Source organism: Rhea pennata, chromosome 16, assembly GCF_028389875.1.
Source record: "Rhea pennata isolate bPtePen1 chromosome 16, bPtePen1.pri, whole genome shotgun sequence".
NCBI classification, from domain to species: domain Eukaryota; kingdom Metazoa; phylum Chordata; class Aves; order Rheiformes; family Rheidae; genus Rhea; species Rhea pennata.
In genome coordinates this window covers 8,048,560-8,071,621 of record NC_084678.1, presented here as the reverse complement: position 1 = coordinate 8,071,621, position 23,062 = coordinate 8,048,560, and the positions used below count along the sequence as shown (strand labels likewise).

Here is a 23,062-nt window from a genome sequence, read left to right as displayed (position 1 = left end):
AACTTGCTGCTTTACATTGTGTTTTGGAGTGAGAAGTGAAGCCAGGAAAAAGCTTGTTTTAAAATAATTTCCACACTTAAATCCTTTACAAACAGGAGAAAAGTCTAAACTGGCAGAGGGTTTCTGAGGGGCGGCTTGGGCAGGACACATTGAGATCTCACAGGTGAAAAGTGCTGGTTATATATTAAATACTAGTGCTATTTATACAATGCCTTGGACACCCAAATAGTAGCTTTCATCTGTCAGAGAAAGATTTTCGCTTTGCATCTTCTGTACCTTCCTCACCAAACCCTACTCTGAATAAAGCTGAGAGAGGAAAAAAAAAGGCCTTTCAGGTACTACATACTTCAGACCATTTGTACTGGTTACCGAAGCACAGGGCTGCTCATCAGCCCTGTACAGAGGCTGCTCGCCACGGCGTGCATGACTTTGCTCGGATTTGCACATACATTCAGAAAGGTTTTGGCTTTGTAGACGGTGCTGTCAGACCTAATCCTACCCGAGACAGGAAGGACTTTTTGCTCTTTCATGCAGAAACTCACCTTGTTTCCTCCTGTGTGTGAGTGGACCCTCTGCTCAGCCCCTCTGTGTGCAGAATAGAGCTCCCACAAGAACAGAGACCAGTTTTGAAACCTCTGCGCTGGCTCATAGTTTATTGCTACTTGCCCCCTAGGATCTATCCTAATTTAACTTAATAAAATTATTAAATAGCAAATTTCAGGAGAAGCAGCAGCAATGTCCTCACTATTAGATTTAGTAAAATTGCCAAAAGCCATCATTGTTACTCGGTATTTAGAAAAATATTCCTTAACAGAATGAAGATGTCAAAGAGACACAGTGAAATATGCTTCCAATAAGCCAGCTAAAGCCCACTTCTTTGGGGTCACTAATGAAAGTTTCTTGGCTAGAAAAATAAGTTCATAGACCAGATGCAAATAATTAAAAAGAGAGATGTTAAATAAAATAAGCAGCTACATACCTCCAGGTCATTAAAGAACAGATGTGTATCTGCAAGGTTGAAGATCATTTCTTCCATCATAAGACCTATCCGCACAGATGTGGTAGTGTCCTGTTAGGGGAAAATTAGTTTTTTCCAATCATTTTGATTTTCCTTTTTTGGGAGGAAGGGGGTGTGGTGGGATGTCTTAGAGCAAACACAGGATCTACAGATTCCTGTTTCTGTGGATACGTTCATTAGAGCCATTTATTTCCTGAGTGAGCCTTAATGCCATTTTCCCACCCTTTCTTTTGCTCTCCTAGATAATTAAATTCTGTTCTTTCAAGGATGCACATGGCTCCTCTTGACCAGGAATAGCTCACACATTTCAAAGGCGGATAACAAGAAGCTTTAAACACTGGAGCCTATAAAAGAACCACTTCAGTAGGCTGGACCAAGAATTGATTTCCAATAGCGTCAGCAGTGAGTGGTTAGGGAGAAAAAAGAGCAACAGAGCATGCCGCGTGTGATCGCCTCTCACCCTGCCCTTCAGAGCTGCCATAGGAGGTCAGCATCGTTCTTCCCACATTAACGCAGATCTTTAACGTCAAACGACGGTGGTCGGGACGTGCTACACCACTCCACAACGGTGTAACATGCTCGTGGAGCCAGATCGCAGCCAGGCTGGCAGTTACACCCAAATAACTACACGCGCTAGAATAACACAACGCAAGACATGACACAGCTCATTAAAATGGCAAGTTGGCCGGTCTGTCACGTGCGACGCAGCTGACTGACAGCTTGCCCTTTCCGGGGGCTTTTCGCACCGCCCGCCCGCCCTCCCCGCGGCTGAGCGCGGGTCTAGCTCGGCCGGGCCCTGGCGGCTCCCAGCTGCCGCCTACGTGGGAACTGCAAGGTCGCTGAGCAGCAGCGCGGGCTGCCCGTAGCGTCTTTAAAATGCGTTCTTTTAATGATTAAATGAACATGAAAACGGATGTACGAACAGCTCCAAAATGCTTCCCACATGCTCTTATGCACGTGTGAACTTCTTCACGTCCCGCCTTTGCTCCTAAGAAGTTTGGTGGCAAAACCTTAGCCAAATTGCCCCACAGGACTGTGCAACCTGCAGCCCAACCGTAGTTCAGGACTTCCCAAGAGACGTGGGTTCCAGACAGACCAGCTGCCATAGGGTTAATGCACCTGTACAGAGCTGCCAGATGGACACTGCACATACCCTCCGCGGGTCTGTCACACAGAGATACTCCCAAGAGACCTGCTGCATCCAGCCTCCCACCTGGTGTGCTCTGCTTTAAATGAGTCTCAGTCACTTTTCCCATCTTTCATGCATAAATTCAACCCTCAAACAACTGACCTTCTTTCTAAACCTGCTGCAAGAGCACAGAAACACATTGATGCAAACAGGCTCTCCCACAGCACATTTTCTTTATCATTAAATACTCCAAAAATTGCAAGCAAAAATAATCTGTTGCTAATAATCTGTGCCCTCCCAGCTCAAAAGCATTGCGCCTTGTCAAACCAAAGAACAGACAACTTGAAAATGAGCATTCCCACAATGGGCCTGTAATTGCAATTCATCTTCATTAGGACAGGGATCTCTCATCTTTACGTTTATGTAGGTGGCTTCCCCTTCACGGCAGTTACAAGCCCTGCTAAAACACGGCAGATTTATATGTAGTCTTTCCTCTAATTTTCTGCAGATGCATGTTATTGCATGGCAGGACAGCAACCAGTTAGCCGAGGAGCTCTAACAGGGCACGCAACGTATGGAAGTAAACTTCAACAGACTCGCCTTGAACGTGTCTCTAATTTTAAGTATTAACGTAAAATGCTTGAAATTACCTCCTCCCCCCACCAATATCTGCTTCCAACACATACAGTAATTTATTTCTAAAAATATTTCTACTGAGGCATCACCACAAAGTACAAAGGGTTCCTGGCATATATCTGGGATCCCTCTGCAGGGGTATCTGCCCCATTTTGTGGACTCCTGGCGCCTGCTCTGCAGAAGTACAACTGGCATGACGGCTCCTGCCCAAAGCCCAGCTGCCCACTTCAGGAACTCAAATGCAAACATCGAGGCACGTTCAGGTGGGCCAAACTCTGCATTTGTCCTCCGGCTCAGCGTTTCCTATTAGCTTGCTCTAGGAGCCTGCTTGCTTAACCTTCACTTAACCCTCCCAAATACTCTTCAGCAGCCCAAACGCGCTCCCCTGACGAGGCACGGGGACACCGGGGGAATCGGGGCATCCGACTGTGGCCCGTGCAAAGAGCACTCCATCAAGTTTTACTACCCAGGTGTAGTTACACCAGGGAGCTGTTCTGGAGAAAATCTGCTGCTAGGAAGGAGTGATTCTGTAAAATAGTTTTTAATGAAGCAATTTATTTTTATACATTTCAAGGATCATTTGCTGTTAAAACCTCTTTTAGGAAGTCTCACTGGTTGGTATCTGTCATTTATTCTTTAAATTTTGTCTTTAGCTTTATTGGTATTAATCACTAATGGAGAGTAGAGAATGTTTCCACAGTGTATGAAGTTACCTTCTTTTAAACCAAACAATATGGGAATTAAACTGCAGATGAGGGAAAAAAAATCTCTTGAGATAGAAAATGTGATGGAATGAAAAATAAAACAGAAAAATGCACTTTACCACCCAGAGGGGAAGCCGTTTGGGGAAACGATTTGGCATTACAGCTTTCACATTACGGACATTTCCTCTAGAGCAAGGCACGCTTCCAAGCCTTAAATAGGCTGATAAAGTTAAAAGCAAATCAGCACTCTCAGTGTGCTATAGGTGTCGAGAGGCGCTAAGTCAGGGCTCTGTTGGTAGTTATTTATTTGCATTACTGCAGCATCTACAAGCTTTAGTCCCAGACTTGAACCCCGCTGCGCCAGAAGTTGTACCTGCGCAGAGGGAAGAGACAGGCCCAGAGCTTGTAATTCAAGTACGGGGAAAACGGCAGAATCAGACTGGTGGGAAAGTGCAAAATGACACAAGTATTTCAGTCAACATGCTGCCAAAATTGCCCATACAGATTATAAAGGATTTGAAAGAGAACTACAGTCCTTCGGACAGCGTTGAGGGACAGGTCCTCCGAAGCACCGAACTCCTGCACCACTGACGGGTGTCCTTCACCCTTCACGCTGCAGGCGGATGCCCTGGCGGACGGCTAACGCCTTTGCCAGAGCAAGGTCATTTTAGCAGAGCCGCACACGCTTGCCCCACGCCCACGTGAGACCCCGTGCTGGTCGTCAGCACCTTTCCCCCGGGCCAGAAGCGCGCCCCGGGCACAGGCACGCTGCACGGCTCAGCTGCCCACCGCATGTGGAGCAAGGCTGCTCCCTCGCAGTGCAAAGGGATTCACCTAAAAACTCCACCCTGTGTGCTTGCTCGGTGACGTCAGAGAAGTAAGGTCCTATCCCTTTGCTAATGCCCCACACACGCTCTCACCAACACGGACGATGTGACGCAGGGATGTCAAACTGCTAATAAACTCCTTTTGCAAACAAAACCTCTGACGCCCCGTGCACCCCACACGCCTCCCCATGCCTCAGGGGTGCCGTCGGGTGGCCGCACGCAGCCCTCCCGCCAGGGCCGAGGCACGGGGACCCGGCTGCTCGAGCATCTCCCGCCCACCGGCGGGGGCACGTGTGTGCCCCCTCCCCAGCACCCCCTGCCCTCCCCTTCCAGCGGCAGCCACCGCGAGGGGCAAGGAGCACTCCTCCCCAACGACTCCTTCAGGAGCACTGCCTCATCAAGAGAGAAAAAGACACTTCTCCCTGCTGAGCCCGCTGTGACTTCTCGCTAGGGAGGACTGATGCGCTGTTGCCTGCTGCTAGCGGCCAGATCCTGCACGATGCTAGGTCATTTCCAATAAAAGCGGGGCACCTCCGACTCCCAGCTCTCTATCAGCTTGTTTGGAAGAAATTTTGTTTTGCTGCCTTTTAAGCAGAACTGTGCTAGAGGAAAACATGGCCAACAGCAGCTGTGGACCATGCTTCAGGAGAAGGCAAAAACGTCTGTCCACCGAAGAGAACGGTTTCCTTCCCATCCCAGGGGCATCTACTCTGAACATTGCTTTTATTTTGGTAATTGCACGTGCTGTTGTTAATCCTCAAACTATTTCTGTAGACTTGCATTCATTTACATTTTAAAGTAGCAGTTTGAGACAAATTATGCCCCAGAAGTTAATAACATCCCACTTAAAAATTAATCTTGAAAAACCAACGTTTTCTAATCAAACACTTATTTCAACTCCACGTGTATTTCTTCATCAGTAGTTAAAAGGAAAGAAAATGTGAATTGCTTAACCCCAACCGAGCACGTGTTCAGAGGGCACGCGTTTGCCAGCGCCCGCAGCCGCCGCTGGCCCGGGGCGACGCGGGAAGGAGGCGAGCCGCGTGCGGGCTGACGGCTGGCAGTCACTCAAGGGCCAGGCGCTCGGCGCTGGCTCCTTCGAGGTGCCCAACATCAGTGCTGTGCTCGAGCCGCCTGCTATTCGGCGGCGTGCCGGTTATCCCGCCGCTCGCAGCTCAGATTTGGGCCTCCCCCCCATCCCTGAAAAATAAAAGCAAAAACCAAAATAAAATCCTACTATTTAAAACCAATCAGTCTCTCAAAATCCCTGCCAAATACCTGTTTGTGCCGTGAGCAAATAATTACTTTTCTACAAGGAAGAAGGTAATAATTAAGAGCATTCGTCAGACTCCTGTTCTGCCGGGTTTATCTGGCCCAGGTGTCAGCCAGAGGTGAGGGACGGATTAGGTACAAGCACGGGCTCCGCAGCCCCGCCGCCGCCTTGCGCTTAGCTGCTCATAATGATGTTGTCACCACAGGAAAGAACTTAAAGAGTTTTAATTGAGTTTAATTACTTGGAAACACCTGAAAAAAATGTGCCAGCTCGGTTGTAGCATAAGAATAAAAATAATACAGCACAGACACAAATGGCTGGGCCACATGTTCAGACAAGGACAGCGGGCAAGAATAATCATTCTGCGGCTCTAACAGCTTACGCCTTCCCCAGAACCTGAGACCTCAACAAGGCTTTTCTGTGGAAATGCAAAATGAGCCGTGCGCGTCTGTTCTAGTTCAAGCAGGCCCCTGCCTACTGGAGGAGGAGAACGCATTTAGCTCTTTTACAAGAGTGGCTTAGTTTGCATTTTTGTCATCTTTTTCACCCGCAGCAGGCTCAGGGCAGAGCCGGCCTCCCCGAGCTCGCCCCAGAGGCAGCACTGGCGAGATCGGCTCTTTGAAGCTCCCAAGGAGCTCAGGAGCTGACACCGCTTACGCAACCATGTTTCAAGCGTTTTGAGAGAGGATTGCCCCTTTGCAAATAGCGTGCCCCAGTTTTCTCATGCTCAGTCTCTGAACTTACTCTGGAAAAAAATGAAGACATTCTGTTTCACCTAAATATGTAAGTTTTCAGGGTTATCAATCTGCTCAATCTGAATGAAGCTACAGGCTCTGCAGTCACCAAGTGTGGACTTTTCCCGACAGGCTGGTGCCAGAGAGAGAAAAGGCCTTATAAGCTGCCTCTCCCCCTTTTCTGGCACCATGACAGGCAGGTTTTCCCACTGCAGCACTGCCGGGCTCTACTGGCACCAGCGCGGCTCTGGGTGATAGCAGCAGGCCAGGCACTAACGCCTGCACCCGGAGGCCACAGGGGCTCCTCTCCACGTGTGAACGGCGTTTTGGGACAAGCAGCCCTCATTTATCCAGCAGCTGAACCTGCGAGCTCTGAAATGGATTCCAGCCCCACGGGAATAGGGCACTTAACTACTTTATAAAAGCCCAGCTATGCTGCTTGAGTGCAAGTGGAACTTATTTTTATAAAGTAATATGAAAGGTTCACGTCCCCAAGTCTACAAATATTTTCTTTTTACCATACACATTGGAAAAAAAAAGGGAATGGGGGGGGGGGAGTAAAGCTAAACGCACCTTTTCACCTCCTTCCCCTGCTCCCAAGAAAATCATTTCTCCATATAAGCTTTTGTTATGAAAAACACCAAGCGCCCCGGAAAGCTTGGTGGGAACACATCACGGTGCGCAACGCAACCGTGCGTTTTGCACGGCAACTTCCTAGCGCAAGCTGTGCCCTCTTAAAAATTTCTTTCCCTTAGAAGTCAAGGTTTGGCGGCAGCGTTTCTGACGGCTGCTCTGCATCGGAGAGGATCCTTGGGCGGAAAGCCCTGGCTCGGGCAGGCTGGGCGGCAGGGCAGCGTGGGCCTCGCAGCGCCGCGTGCCTGCTGCCCACCGCTGCTCCAAGCCAGCGGCGCAGATGTTTGCTCCCGAAATACTTGCTTGAAACAAGCGGATGGCTGGAATTATTTACTCCCCTCTCTCCAATAATGAACTAATAACTGATAGAGCAGCATGTCTAAAGTAACAGGCTTTTTTATTACCTGCGGTGATTGAATGCTTTTTTAATTTAGCTTAAAAAGGCATTAAATACAACGGTTAGCCTCCAGCGGGCAAAAAAATCTCCAACTTCCTCAGAAAATCCTTTCCAAATTGTATTCATCTTGACTTAATCCATGATCTACTGAGTGAATTAGGCTCTATTTGTTTTGAAAATCTATTTTATGGCGTTCCAAGGCCTGTGTTTTCCTTCGGAAGGGCTTATGCTGCCTTTCTGACCAGGACGCCTGCTGGCGGCCCGCAGCCCGCGCCTCGCCGGGGCTTCGGCGTCCCCAGGTGCCCCACACGTCTCACTAACAAAATGTAAATAAACACAGCTGAGCCAGGAAGAAATTGGAAGGTTTTCTCATTAAAGAAATAAAATAAACAGATGTCCTTAAGCACTTTGGCTCATGTTTGTCAAAGGAATGGAAAACTCTCAGATGTTTGACCGGCGGTAGTGATATAAGGCCGCAGCTCAAGCGAGGGAAGAAGAAGAAAAGAGACGCCGTGGTGCTCTGATCTAGCCAACAGCTCTCGAGGGAGGGCGCCTTCGATCTCAACCTCGGCAACTTCCACAAATAGTTTTTAACGGCCGAGCAATAAAATGGGGTTTTATGCCTTCTCAGTTTGTAAAGTAGTAAAGGACTGATTTGGCCATGAGAAGCACGAATCACCCTCAGACTGGATGAAATCCCCACGGTGTTTCACATAGGTACCGGCTCCGGGGTCCTGGGAGCGAACACAGCAGGGAAAAGCAGGAGCTACTTGAAGCCTTCGATGAAGGCGGGGGGGGAAAACAAAAACCCACAACTCTGGTATTTTAAAAGCATCTCAAGTACAGCTAAGCAGGAACTTCTCAAGTTTTTTTTTGTTTGGTTGTTTTTTTTTAATTTAAAATGATAATTCATTTAAAGGAAAATTGGTGAGAATCTATCATTGCCAGCCAAACTTCTGAGGGAGAATAATTTTTTACTTCCGCAGCATCGTTTCTGGTGAGAACGAGACAGGCTGGTTGCAGTGTGCTGATGTGCACCGCTATGATGTTTGCATCAAACACTGGAAAATGCCTTTCAGGTCCTGTCCTCACCTGGGCCAAGCAACAGCTTTAGCCACCCTGTCCCTAGTACGTCCAAAATCTGACCATCCTTGGAGACCCTTGTTTCCGTGTGCCTGGGATGCTGCAGGAGCACGAGGGCAGAGCCTGCTTGCACCGGGGTAAATTTAATGCAGTTAGAAAACACGAAATGCATTAAAAAAATTAAAATAAATAACAATAAAAAATAATAAAAAATATAAGTCATCTTAAACAAATAGCTTCTATAGCAGTCAAGCAAGCACGCAGCAGCTCTGTGGCCAACAGCAAGTCCCAGCTGAGACAAGCCGGAGCAGCCGCTCGAGGCAAGCGTCTGCACGGACAAGGCTCACAGAGACACAGTGCAACAGAGCCAGGTGGAAAAACTTTCAGTTAAGCTAACTAGTATTTAGAACATGACTTTGCATGGCCCTTGCTTAAAACTAGGTTATAAAGTATTCTATTAGTTTTTGGTTTTGTTTTTAATTCAAGTCAATGCAAGATGCTGAATAACCTCAGAAGATACTATGCATCGAAAGGGGAACGTTAGAGATCATGCATTGTCAAAGGGCACATAAAGATTTCATGCAATTCAAGTGTTTAGACTGACCTCTGTATTCACTTCTTTAATTCAGTGCTAAAAATAAATCCTTTCCATTTGGTCCCAGGATTTTAGAGTAACTGTTTCATGGAAACATTAGTTTTAGCTCTAGATTTAATTCAATCACAATTCAGTTTGACGCTAAAGTCCTGGGGCCATGTTTCACCCTGAAGCAAAACAACACAGAACAAAACAATGCACACGCTGGAGAAGTACTGGGAAAAGTACAGAATACTGGGAAAAGCTATTAGCTTCACAGATACAGCTAGGGAAAACAACGCACCTGGTGCCCCCCTTCTTCTCCATATTACTCCTTTAAAAAGCATGAGATGAATCTGTCATATAATACTTAAATTTCCTTGACTGAAAGAGAGGCAGAAGTATTTTTTAAAAAAGCTTTGACAGAAAAGATTATGGAACAAGCTTGCAAAGTGCTCAAGAGTCAGGGAAAAGGGAATAGACTCATGATTTTCTTTGGCACGGGACTGCTTGCAACCTCTTTTTGTTGTGTCTGAAGTTAATACCATCAGAAAAGTGCTTCCATAGTGTGCCTAGCTGTTTCAAACAAATGGCCAAAGCCCCTTGGCATTCACCCCACTCCTGGAGACTCTACGAGCACTGCGATGCATTTTCACCCGTTTTTCCCATTGCGTTTTGCTTGTGATTTTGTGCGCAGTTCTTTGCAGGCACGGCAAGGACTGCAGCCATCTCCCTGTTGAAGGGAGCTCTGCTGTGCATGGCTCGGGGGATTAAAAGGGCTGGGGGTACAGAACCTTAAGCTATAATAATGGTCTAGGTCTGTCATGGTCTCTAGGCAGAGGGTAAATATTCTGCACCCATACAGTGACGGGAAGCCTGCAGAACAGGTTTATAAACCCTCTAGAACACAAGATGCAGGGCTAATTGGATATGGGCTCCCTTTTTTTTTTTTTTTTTTTTTCTCCCTTCTTTTAAACTTTTCCTTAGTCCAAGGGCCTCCCATCGAGGAACAAGTGGTTGGGGGAGCTTTGCCTGGCCCAACAGCTCGGCTGCCCCAGCCAGCAGGTGCGTGACGCGGGGCGTTCGGGCAGGTCTGTGGCCGTGCAGCCGCCGCAGGGAAGCGAGCGGCAAGATGACACCGCGGGCCGCTCTGCCTGCCACCACGAAGGTTGCACCGCTGGGGCTGCATCGGAAAGGCATTACGACCCAACATAGGAGGTCTGCGCAAGTCCACTGGATAGAGCAAACAGTTTGGCCAGAGGGACTGAAAAGGTACCCAAGCTGGGCCATTAATTTGCTCACCAACCTTGAGTACATCTTGTGCTTTAATTTCTATAAGTGCTGTGCGCAAATTATTTTCTTAACACCTGAGCTGAAGTGTCCATGCCCTGAGGAGCTCAGCACCTTTGGCAAGGACAAGGTTTGTGTCAGAGGTTTCCCTGCGGTGAGTTTCAGACTAGAAATAAAGGTAAATTTAACATGAAATCTGGTCTGAAACCATTCACTGGAGCATTTGACTATAGCTGATAACCCTTTGGTGAATTTTGCCCAGCCTCTTTTTTTCTTTTTCCCCCCAAAGCAAGGTTTTTCAGACAGCTCCCTATTACCACAACCACCAAGGAAGGGACAACAGGCAGAAGCTTTGAGATTTTGTAGCTGAAGAACCCAGTCCCAAATCTCTGAAGCCACCGTTACTGTTCCTCTTCCCCCTCTCTCCTTTCCTCAGAAAAACACTCTAGAAACATCCAGCTTTATCAGCTTTGCAGCCCAGTTCACCAAGGGGCTGAACAGCAGCTACACCAGCACGATGGAGAGGACATTAATGTGAACCAGAGGAATGGTGAAGATCACGTAAGCCGGCACTTCTTCTGAAGGAACACGCATGGAATCAAGGCCTCCACACGTAAGATCTAATTCAAAGTACATACTCTCCAAACTAAAGACATGTGACTCCATTATGGGGGGAAAAAAATATGAATTTTAGGTCCTGATGTTAAGACTTTACTTTGAGATTAACACTTCCTATTGAGTTTCAGGATTTCTTGCTTGGCTAGTATGAAGCTCTGGCTCACGGCTTCACTTATACTTGATAATTCAGCTCACTTTAAACATTTCTGAATTGTGTTTACTCTTTAACGGTTCCCAGGACACCTTGCCTGAGTAGGATCTATTTCCCTCTTGGTTTAAGGGCTCCTCCAAAGCCCACTGAAGCCTCAAGTTGTCTTTGGATTTTGGATCAAGCTGTTAGCCTATAATACTTTTGTAACAGAACCATTTCCCTTATAGAAAAGCCCCGGGGAACTTAATACTGATGAAATAAATGAAGAAGTATGAAAATTCCTTCTACAGAAGTTCCTCCAAAAAGCCTGTTGTAACTTAGTAGGTCATTCGTTCAAAAAAAAAAAAAAAAAAAAAAAAAAAAATCAAAAAACCCTCATTGTACCCTCTTTGTGCCTTGGTCTGGCTTGGCTCCCCAGCGTGAGGACAGGAACTCCCTCCACATGCCAGTCTCAGCCTCTGCCCGAGCCCAGCGACACCCACATAGCAGCTCTACGTTGCGCAGGTTTACATTTCCCAGTCCTGCCTAATTCCTGCTATTTTTTTGCAGGCAGCCAGGCTTGAGCTTGCACACGTAAGCCTCTGACTGTCTCAGACCCTACATTCCCTGGGAAAAGTAACTGCTTCAATTACCCTGGACAACACAGGTCCGAGCAAATCCCTGCTCGGAAACATGCCTGGTTTTCCGAGGGTGCTGCTGGAAGTGTTAGCAGCCTTCCCAACGCTGCAGAAGACTTCCACACCACAAACACCATTTTATATCCTTTACAACCACACACATCTAACAGCAAACAATAAATCTATCTTACTAATTACACGTTCAGCTTGTTATAACCATCGTAAAACAAGTACAGCTGGGAAAGCCATGAAATGATGTCAAATCATATTTCTACTTTCTCGAGAGAAGCAGGCTTATTTTCCAGTCTCCTGATGAAGCTGACTGTTCAAAGCCGTTTGTGGAAACAGCTGCCAAATAGGTCATCCACCTTTAATTAGGTAATGATACTGTCTTTTTTCCTACCCACTTAAAAGTATTTGACATTCCATAATTTAAAGTGACTTAAGTGTTTATTGTAAAAAACTGCCTTAGGAAGAAAGTGAAGCACACAGCAGTAAATCCATGAGCCAGCATTTCTCCTCAGCAGCCACGTTCAGCCACAGAGAGATCTGCCTAAAGACCCCAAGTGCCAGCTTCCCAAAGCGGGTGGCTAACCGTATCCTTCCTAAAACCTCTTAAAAATGAGGGCTCCAGTGGCCCTGTGGGAAGAAGCACCGCTATTGCTCCTGGCAGTCTGAGCTGACCAGCATGAAAGCTCTCTGAAAACCAGGTGTCTGAGGTTCTCATGAAATCATTGGTCTAACAAAAAAATATGTTACCTCACTAAGGCTAGAGTTACTGTGCCCTGGCTGCCGGATAATCTCTTAGAGGAGAAAGAACATGTAAGAACATCCTGGTGTCCCATCTAGCAGCCCTCAAACAATACCAGCTTTTGAAAAACAGAGGGCTACTTGCAGCACGAAGGGGAAATAAATTACATTTTCACATGTTAGGAGGAAATACCACCAGACATATTTACATGAATGCGTCTGAATAAAATTAGCAGCATCTGCTTGAAAAGCTGTCTTATTAGCTGCCTCCACAGTTCCCAATGCAATTTGGCTGGACAAGCAGTAACGTTACCTCCCCCCCCCCCCCCCCCCCCCCCCCCCCCCAAAAAAAAAAAAAAAGAGAGAGAGAGAGAGAGAGAGAGACAAATCAAATTTTACCTTCCCATATCTGGATGCGAAGGTTCCCGTGAGTAAGGAGTGAAAAATAATTATTGTCTCATCCAAGTCCCACACAAACACACGCTGCGATGAAAGATGGGGATGGGGAGGGAGAAAAAAAAAAAAAGAAACATGGTCACATGTTAAGCATTTGCAGGAATTGGTTCAGTCAGGAAATACAGACTATTGGACTAGGGCTTTTTAAGGCATCAAACCCAGTGGAAGTCCCGAGCAGAGATGCCTCCTGCAAGCAGGCCAAGGAAAAGCAAAGAAGTCACGATGCCAGGTGAGCTTGCCACTCTGCCAGTCCCCCCCACCGCCCAGCTGCCCAGCACCACGGGGGAACGCCACGCATCCTGGGAAAGAGCCCGGGGGAGAATAAATTGCCGCACCAGGTTCCCTTTGCCAGACTGACCGCGGGAATGTAAGCTGGTATCATACCTCAATCTCGTTGTCAGCAGTAGGGGAAGGATCGTTGCTTCTTTTCGAGCGGGCTCGTACCTTGCCGTCAGCCGCTCTGTGGTGCCTCTCTGCTTCGCTGTCTTTGCCCGGTGTTGTTGCATATTCCCCTATTGCAAAGACAGGAATGACGCCGTAGGCTTGAATTTTGCATTGTATCATAACAATTAAAGCAGGAAATCTCTCAGTGGAGAGTGACAGAAACAGAACAAAAACACTCCCAGAAAAACTTACTCTATCTGTGCTAATAGACATCATTAGAGAAGCCGCTCACAGTGGCTTTTCATATTTTTTTTTGTTTCATCTAATTTTTCATTTCAAAGGTTTGTATTACAATAATTTCAAAAGTGGCTAAGATTATATATAGTTAATTTTAAAATAGATATGCCACATAAAACTTCACTCATCATGTTTTTTCCTTTAAAAGAAGCATCTTTTTGAATTTTACTCTCACCCCTTCACCTTCCAAAGGGAGAAATTAGAAAGACAATAGAAAAGGAACCTCTTCAATTTTTGTAAAAAAAAAATTTAATCGTGAACATTCATAAAACATTTAAAAAAGATATTTTCAACCTCAACATCTATTTAAAAATACCTAATTAGCCAGTTTTAGCCCTAGTTAATCATTTCATAGAGGACAGTAGTCTAGAAATAACAAAAGAAACAAAGGTGAAGCTCCCCGTATAAAGTATCTATTTTGATTGGCTTGAGTTTCATAAACCTGTCCAGATTTCACTTACCTTACACCACAAATCCTTTTCAAACATGCTTTTCTTTTCGCCTTGCTAAGTTGTGGCCTCCCAAGCTTCCAACAGCCAAATACTTCTTCAGAAAAGCTTGGGTTGGGGCTAAGAGGCCTGTTTGAAATCACCTTTTCTCAAACAGGCTGAGATAATATCTCAAGAATAGAAAATCCTCCAAGTGCTTTCAGAGCAATCTGTGATCACTTCTTTTTAAAAAACAATATTAGTTTATTTTTCTTTCAGAGCAACCACAGATGTTCAGATTTGTTCCATAAGTCAGCAGCCCTGCAATGGGCGTATATTGTGCTCATCCACAAATTATGTGGTGTTTTACATAAATGTTACTGCATGCCAACAAAAACTTCAGTAGAGAAACGATATGTGAAGACTGCATGCGAATGGTACATAAGAGGATAATAATCCATCAGTAATTCTACAAACCATTTAAGCCTTGAGACTTTCAAGAGTTACACTCTCAAACAGAGTCCAGAAATTTTGAAGGTATGGGTGCTTTTCTGTGGAACTCATACCAAACTTTCTATTTAGGCTATCTTAATTTTATCTATTTTTTTTTTTTAAGAAAAACTTTCTCTTCATGTACTTATTTATGAATGCACAGATTACCTGTAGCTGTTAGAAGTGAACATAAATCTCGATGGAGATGTGGGCTATAAAGTCAGCATAGGGTGACATGTGGCTGTTTCAGAGCATGCCCATTTGTTTTGAACTCTTCATTGCTACACATAGTACTTATCTGGTAAGTATAAGTAATTGTAAGTTATAAGTAATTATTCTATCTTTCTGTACTACCTGTAAACAGCAGATATCAGACCACAAAAACAACCCAGTTTGCTCTTAGAGAGCTTATATTTTCTAATCTCTTATCTAAACTTCGTGTAGTGCTGACTGAGCAGAACTGTTAGTATCAGTAGTAAGACTTAGCCAGGAAATTTGGTTCATCTGGGCACATACTTACAAAAATCCAACAAATATAAAAACATTTACAGAAATCTATCAGCAAACATAAGAGGCACCTACCAGAGAGTGATTCTGTGCTCTGGCTGGTGATGTTGTGAGATGAGTCCTGCAGCGAGTAAGTGGACGTGGGGATGGCTGATGGGCTAATGCTGTTTGCCGACACGTAAGGAGAGTTGTAGGAAGAGCTGTAATACTGAGAGTATTGGCTCTGAGGAAAGCTTGGGTAGGATGAATATTCCTTTGGGGGGGAAAAAGAAACATGTGCATTTTGCATATGACAGTTTTCATTGTATAAATAAATGCGCCAGTCACCGCATGCAGTAAGGCAGCATTATCTAAGCACACAGCAAGTCAAGTCTGAGGAATGCTTTCGCTAAAGGACCATGTTTTAATCACTTTAGAAATTACATTTCGACTTCTCCCAAATACACTCCTACTTTATTAAGATCAGCTGAATCAACAAGAGGTCAAAAATCAGGAAAGTTCTGTTTTTTTCTGTAGGATTTTATTTATCACCGCTGACGCATTTGGTATTACAGAGTTCAACAATTTTATATAGGAGCAAAGTAGGGCTGTATTTTGAGAAGGACAGCAATGGATCATGCCATCTCCACGACGACATTATACCTGAGAAACTAGAAAACCGGAATGAATAACTGGTGAGGGAAGGGGTGAAACAGGCTGCATTTTCCCATGATCAGCAACATTTTCTGATCAGCTGTTTGAATGGCTTACAAAAACAAAAAAATAAATGTAATAACTGTTTTGCAGAAAGGTTCATGCTTGAGATTTTCCAGCTAGCTCAGCAGCAACTAAATGCCTGAATGAGTGCCCTTGGCTATACAAATCCAAACTAGTAACAAGAGGTGTGAGTGATCTTGGAGATCTGCAGTGCAGTAGAGGAATCATGTCAAAAAAGGGTGTTGCACTACCTTTTGTCTTGATTTTAAGGATCCTAAATACCATTCTCTCCAACTGTTCTTTTTTGTGAGAAGGACCTTGAATAGATCAGAAACTTCTCTCCAGACAAGTATATAAAGTTTAATTTCTTTCGTTCATTTTTGTTTATGACTCCTGCTCTAGTCCACCTATTTGCTTTTACACACAGCAGTATTCATACTTCAGGGATTGTTTTTCAACAAAAGTGTCTTTTTTTAAAAAAATGTTAATTACTTTCTGGTATTAAATACATACTAAGCAGAAAAATCCTTTCCTCCTTCACTGTTTACTTCTTAGCCTGTAACACTGCTATTTCTTTCTGGAGACGATGGGAAACCTTTTCAATAGTTGCGAGACAGTACGAGAAGGATGAACCTCTCAGCACACCACTGTGCAGGGACGTGGCAGAGACCACCAGCGGCACCGGCCGCCCTCCCTCCCTGAACACAACCAGTGGGGTTGTCAGCACGAATGCTGAGCCGTACCTGATGCACAGCACCAAACCCTGCAGAATTTGCCAGGCTGTTGGCTCCTTGGTAAATCCCTGTTGTGCCTAAAAGAAAGAACATCACACCCATAAGCTACACCAGAAATCAAAGTAACTATATATATTTAAATAAAGAGTCTGCAACAGTAAGTGAAGTATTTGGACTCTAGAAGAAAGTAGTGTTTCACGTAACAAATACAGACCATGAGGATTTGGGGCTATTACTGAAGTTTGCTTAAAATTATTCGAAGATAACTATTACATACACTTAAAAAAAATAAAATACAGAGCTGGGAAACTGGGGGGGGGGGGGGGGAAAGCTGGAAAATAAGGATTCAAGCAGAATTTAAAATTTAGTACCTTCCCCTTTCCTGTAAATAGCAGAACAGGTCTTTTTTGTTCTTCTCATGTTGGAAAACCCCACAGATAACATATCCAAGTACACACACGTACACTATCATGAACAGATATGTCCTGGGATCAATCCTGGTGGGCCAGGCACACGTGAATTTTAGAAAGTTGTTTGAAAATTTGTTCCCTAGCGATGCTAAGAATGATATTGCTGAGGTTTCTAGGCCAGCACGGAACGAAAGCATTGCTACGTCTTGCCATATGAGGAAGGGAAATGACTCAATTCCCCTTCAGTAAAACAGCCGATGTCCAGCCAGGCCCCTTCGCTGGGTGAAACATTACTACAGATACTGGGATTTTTTGGGTGAAGGAGAAAAAAAATCTGGAACAGCTCTATATAGATAGCCCTCCTTTAACTCCCACCAGGGAAGTGGTGGAAGAGCTCAGAGCTTCTCATTGCTTGGATCCATTGCCTCTGGTAAGTCTGGCCTTGACTCAGCTCCAGTCTCCGCTGTTTGCTGTTCCACGTTTTCTTCCCCCGGACAGCAACCTGCCTCTGAAACTGGCACGGCACGATGCTAAATTACTCAAAAAGTTTTCTTCCAAGGTTTGCACAGTGCTTGCTCTGAGGGCTTCCGCTCACGAATGGGAAGGGAAAGCTGGGCTACACCGGAAGCTGGAAGGAGGCAGGATCCAGAGGGTGCTCTGCCCTGCTACTTCCACAGCTGAATACAGCAACACAGGTACAATTCTGGGGCTGTGCGGCCATGGCAGGTTCTCGCACGGGCTCCACTTCCATACACTCGTGGACTGAACCCTACTCAGGCACGCAGGAACCTTTTATTCCTCTCTGGTTTCTTACTGCGGGACTGCTTTTGAGCAGAGCCGCTCTAGCCAGATGCCTCTCTCCATGCCTTCATGTGGCATCCTTTCCCCCAAGACCCATTTGCTCATTTTTATTTTAAGACACCAGATTAGTTTGGGAACAGGCAGCTGAACAAACTCTGCTCTGCCAAGTGTGGCCAGCAATAAACTGCATGCCCAGCAGGAATGAGGAGGACAACAAGGAGGACTCTGCCCTCCAGGCACAATCTGCTGCCACACGTAGTCCTTCCAAAAGCAGAGACCGGGAAGGGAACAGAAGGGACACGAGAGAGGACAAGAATCCAAAGCCGAACCCCTCATAGGCCTGCTCAGTCCAAAACAGAGCTGAGCCACGGCAGGTGGGTGGCATGTCCTCCTCTTTCTACCCCAAAACACAGTCCTAGAAGGAGAGCTTGCACAGCAGGAGGGGGATGGACCCCTCCGGGCAGCACCCCTCTCACCTACGCTAGCTTCCCTTTTTCTGCACATTTTTTTCAAAAAGCAACTAAGATGCAGCAGGATGAAGATGTTTCTGTGGTAACTACGCATTTCTCACCATGATGAAGGGGGGGAGCACAGCCCACTGCTTACGGGCACAAACCACTTTGGCGGCACGTGCAGCAGCTCTTGTACACCCGCGCTCCACGCACTACAGGGGAGCTTCTGATCTTCCCAAACCGCTGTTTAGAAACAATCCATCATCCTTTATTAAAGCTGTCAAGAGGGGGATGAGTTACCTCGAGGGACTCGCGCTTTGTGTGTAAACTGTGATGAGAACATATTTATTGCTGTGCTACCTGCACACAATACCGCAGCTTCCCCTTTTCCAAACAATTTGAGAGAATTAAATAAAAAAACCCTGCAATATCAGAACGATTTTGCAATGAATTTTGCACGAGCTGCATAATACAGTTCACACTGCAGTTTTGTGGAATATTTTTGCAGAGATGCCCCAGTGTGAGCGTGTCCCAGGAGGGTCTCACTGCTGGCCTCTCCAGTGCGGTTCCCTCTGCCCAGACAACTATGGTGAGAAGACAAAACTTATTTTTTTCACCCATATATTTAAATTCTAGTGAAACAGGTATTTCAGAAACCTTAAATTCAGAGCAGGCACAGGTACAGATTTTGGCAACACAGCTTTTTCAGATGTGTGCTAGCTGCCGTCATCGTGTCCCGATCCGGTAGGAGTGTTTGGTCACGAAGAAAGGACTTGGCGGAGGTGATGGGGACTCACCTGCTGTCAGCAGCTTAAGCTGCTGACACAGCACTAAATATATATCTACCAAGGTACCCTTCCAGGGTGCTGAGAGGGATCTGACCAAGCAGTCAAACTCTGAGATACATTCCCGATGAGCCAAGCCTCTCTTGTCAAAATTGAGATCAAAAACAACCACCTTTCTCACCCCTATGGCACGGCATTCAGGAAGGCAATCCCTGCGGAGGAGCTCCAGAGCCACTGCTAAGCTCCATATCTCCAGACACCTTGCTCTTGTTATGGCAGAGTAGACACAGATAAGGATGCTCTAGAAAACCAAGCAAAGCTACTAAAAACTCAGAATTTCTTCCCAGCTGAATAAGGATGAAAAGTTAGGAGAAGAAATCACTCACCTGCACAAAGCAGAAAGTTCTGAGAGACTCAGGTTCAGAAATTTTTATTTTAACTATGTTCAACATTAACCTTTTTCTTGAGGACTACAGCTGTCTCTTAGGGACTGTAGTACAGTCCCAGCTCCAATTTACAGGCTAGGTTTCTTGGAAAGCCCACTTTTCCAATGCTGCACAAGCAGTCCAAGTGGAAGGAAAACAAACAGGCACCATGGCAGCTGAAGACACAGAGGAAAAACCTCCCTCTTTACCCACAGAAGAGCAGAACATGCTAGCTACAATTTGTCAGCTGCCCCTCAGAAATCAGCAGCCCAAAATGCATCAAAAATGGCCCTAAATGTTTCATTTTCTTTCAGTAACATGAATTCCACTGCATGAAATTTCAGCTCTGTGTAAGCAAATTTTACACTCAAGAAATGCTGAAAAATTATCAAAAATCCTCTAATACTGCCATTATCAATTTATCCCTATTCCTCACAACTGCTTCCAACCATTTATCCAATCACTTCAAATGCTCTCCAAGGCAATAGCACTTACTGTAATAATTAGTGTGCCTTGAATGACATGTGAAAAGCAGTAGTCATACAAAACAGGGCAGTGCTAGGAAGCCTCTGGGTGAGCGATGCTCATGCCCTCTCCCACTTCTGTATGGATACTGCCCATTTCCATAGGGCTTTTGCTTTCACACACACTGGCATTTCTTCCTGGCCAGACTGCAGCGGCTTTTTAGGTTCACTCTACTGTAGATGGGTGAGCGAGGGATTTGTTTCCATCCATTTTGGTAGCGCAGTGTCAAGCGACTGCATTAACTCCTACTTGCAAATCAGAAACAACCCTAGGACCTCTCCCTTTGGATCTTCTCCATATGGAATATGGTTCACATCTGTGTTCAATCAAACCAGTTGCTAAATGTCACAATGCCCTCATTCACAGGTAGCTTAAGGAACATTTAGCTGGTAATAAAACAATCTGTATTCTAGAGAAAAATGGCTCTTCAGATGTACAGCACTGTAAACGATCCTGTAAAGAATATATATATATATATATATATATATATCACAAACACACTTGCATGCATAAAGGCCATGCATATGTTGTACATACTCTGTACCACAGCTTTTCCCTGCTAAGTAAATGTAGCCCTTCTGAGTGTCTAAGGGCAACATTTAAAGAGGAAAATTTTGTGAGCTGATTGATGTTATATTCCTGTTCTTCACAACAGATGGATTTCGTTTGCTATTCTTCCCTTATCCGCCTTTTAATTCAAGTATTTTGTAGCCTATGCCACAGTGAAGGACAGTTTCAGTGGTGTGGGAACTGGACTGTGCTGCTGCAAAACCTTTCATGCCAATTTCTCCTTCCTCTCAGTTTCTCCATTTCTCTTTCCATCACTGCTGTAACAAGTAGCATTTCCCCATCCCTCCTTCCTTTCAGACAAGTAAAGAAAATAAAAGAAAGTTCAGGGTTATTTTCAGTATCTTCAGGACTAAGCTTTGGCATTGTCAAAAAAAGGTTTTCTTTCAGAAGCAGCTTGTGACTCAGAGTGCATCAACAGAACATCAGTGTCTCGAGGAGCTGTGGTTATGAAGATAGAATGGACATGTAGTAGAGTTCAGCTCAGTCTCGTAGGAAGCTCTGAAAATTAGGTCTGCACCCTTCCTTACATCTCACAAATCAGAGGGGATCTGTCATCAGAAAGGTGTTCTGTCTCTTGTGCTGCTCAAAAAAGAACAAACTGCTATACTGACACGAACAGATAGTTTGCACTTCCATTACAATATTTAATGAAATATGCAAAAATCAGAGTTGAAGGTAGCCAGATCTCAATAGGGTTGTACAGCAGGGCACTTTCATAGCCACTTGGGTAGCTAGCAGCAACTGGGAGACCAAGAACACCCAGAAGATGGAAAGCTGGGCTGAGGCTAGGGAATTCAGTGGATAGCTACCACAGGCACTTCTGAATGTGCCTGAAATAAAACAGTACAGCTATGACTTAGGTTGTTCTCCTAACCTGTAGATGAATCATACAGTGGTTCCAGTGAGAGTTCTCTCAAAGGATTATTTGATCACTTAACACTAATAAAATAAATGCCTACAGGGTTCAGTTGAATTGCATGGTATTTTATAAGCCTGACTATAATGGCTTGTGTATTCTTACATTAGCAAGCTGTTCCTACAGGAAATAATGTTGACTATGAGTGATGCAAGGAAAGGCCCTGGTCTAACTCCCAGCAGAGCGTGCATTACTCTACACTATGAACAACATCTGGCTGAAGACTTGCATGGCCATTCAAAAGGCTCTTTGCAGTGCTTTAGCTCTCTGACAAGCTAATGTTTCCTGCAGTAAATATTGCCTTCTTCAAGCTGCTACTTTTTTAGCTAGAGGTTAAGCACTCATCAAAATTACCTCCCGCCAGCTATACTCCAGTGCCTTGTAAGGTTCCAAATCCTACAACATCTGCCTGCATTTATTGGGCAAGAAAACTCATAAAATGTTGCATGGTTGTCAGCTGTGGAGGTATTTCAAGACTATCTGACCTGTTAAAGGAGAAGAAAAACTCAACCCATATGTACATTGCACCATATTGCTCAACTGTTTGCCATTAGACTTAATGAACCCTTCTCCAAAAACAGTCTTGTATTTCTGTCTGGAAGGGCTCAGACAGGGAAGAGCACACTATATTAACCCAGATAAAAAGGGTGGTTCTGCAGTGTTATAGCATTTGACATCAGCAGCATCTATTAATGCATATTGCTCCCAGAAGCATATGAAACCCTCCTGCAGACAATACTCCCTGATATGTTACCCATTTTAAATATGTCCATTGGTCTCCCACTGCAATCCCATTCAGTCCTGCTAGCCTGACCAGGTGTTTGTGGGTATTCTGAATGGTGATATAAAACACATTTCACAGCACAATTTTTCTGAGCCAAAGTTCTTCCCACTGCTGCCTGCTTCTGGGAGCACTCAACCCACAGAGCCTCAAAGAGCTTTAACAAGTGATGACCGGAGCAGTTGGAAGGGCCTGGCTTTTACCATTCTTTTGAACCCGGTCACCTGTACAGCTCAATGCAGCTCAACAATGGTGTTGAAAGCACTGGGATAGTTTATATTTACTCTCAGGATTTGAGCCCTGGGAAAACATTTCTGTTTCTTTTCTGAGAAAGTTTCCTTTTAACTACTCCCGTCAAAGGATGCTGCAGCTATAGATGGAAACCACACTGGATTGCCTTTAAAAACAAATTGCAAGGAAATATTTTGTGTTGAAGAGTGAACGTTACAAGAAAAACATAGTTTCTGTATAGTGTCTCGTTTACAAAACCATCAGCAAACCTGACTTTATATAAGAGGCTCCATGGAGGCATAAGACTCCTCCAGATGCTGTTTCACCCAGACACAATCACCCATCAAACCTACTGACAGGTAACAGGACATGGTGAATGCAAGTTGGATTTGCCACCTTCTGCACTGTCTCATGCTTAGCGATTAAAAGATTCCATTTCCCAGGTCAGCATGAAAACCTAACTAGTCCTATAACTTCTGCTATCATGCACTTTGGGGGTTGGAAACCTGGTCTGTGCCTACCCACATATTTAGCAATTCCCTTGCCCTTGAGGAGCAAGGGGGATCTCTAAATACAAAGGCAGGGGATAACAGGTGAGCAAGCTGGGCACTATGCCTCCACTCTTTGACCCATTGCTGCAGAGCAAGTTACATCTCTGCTGAACACTTTCTGGACCCAGGCCATTGCCCCAAGCCTTTTCTTGCCCCTCCATGCATTGCTTCACTGCTGCAGTGCCTC

The 23,062-nt window shown here is 45.1% G+C and overlaps 1 protein-coding gene across 5 annotated transcripts in view; it reads right to left on the bottom strand.

Annotated features, from left to right (window-relative positions):
• EYA2 (EYA transcriptional coactivator and phosphatase 2) overlaps window positions 1-23,062 on the bottom strand; it is a 90,660-nt gene that overhangs the window by 15,903 nt on the left and 51,695 nt on the right. For 3 of the 5 annotated variants that reach the window (XM_062588902.1, XM_062588899.1, XM_062588900.1), the window contains exons 6-10: window positions 16,438-16,505; window positions 15,074-15,251; window positions 13,275-13,402; window positions 12,834-12,917; window positions 980-1,069 (exon numbers count right to left, since the gene is read on the bottom strand). In XM_062588902.1, coding sequence (XP_062444886.1) covers window positions 980-1,069; window positions 12,834-12,917; window positions 13,275-13,402; window positions 15,074-15,251; window positions 16,438-16,505 — 548 coding nt within the window. The remainder of the gene's footprint in view (window positions 1-979; window positions 1,070-12,833; window positions 12,918-13,274; window positions 13,403-15,073; window positions 15,252-16,437; window positions 16,506-23,062) is intronic. The other 2 variants (XM_062588903.1, XM_062588904.1) reach the window with 1 other exon arrangement.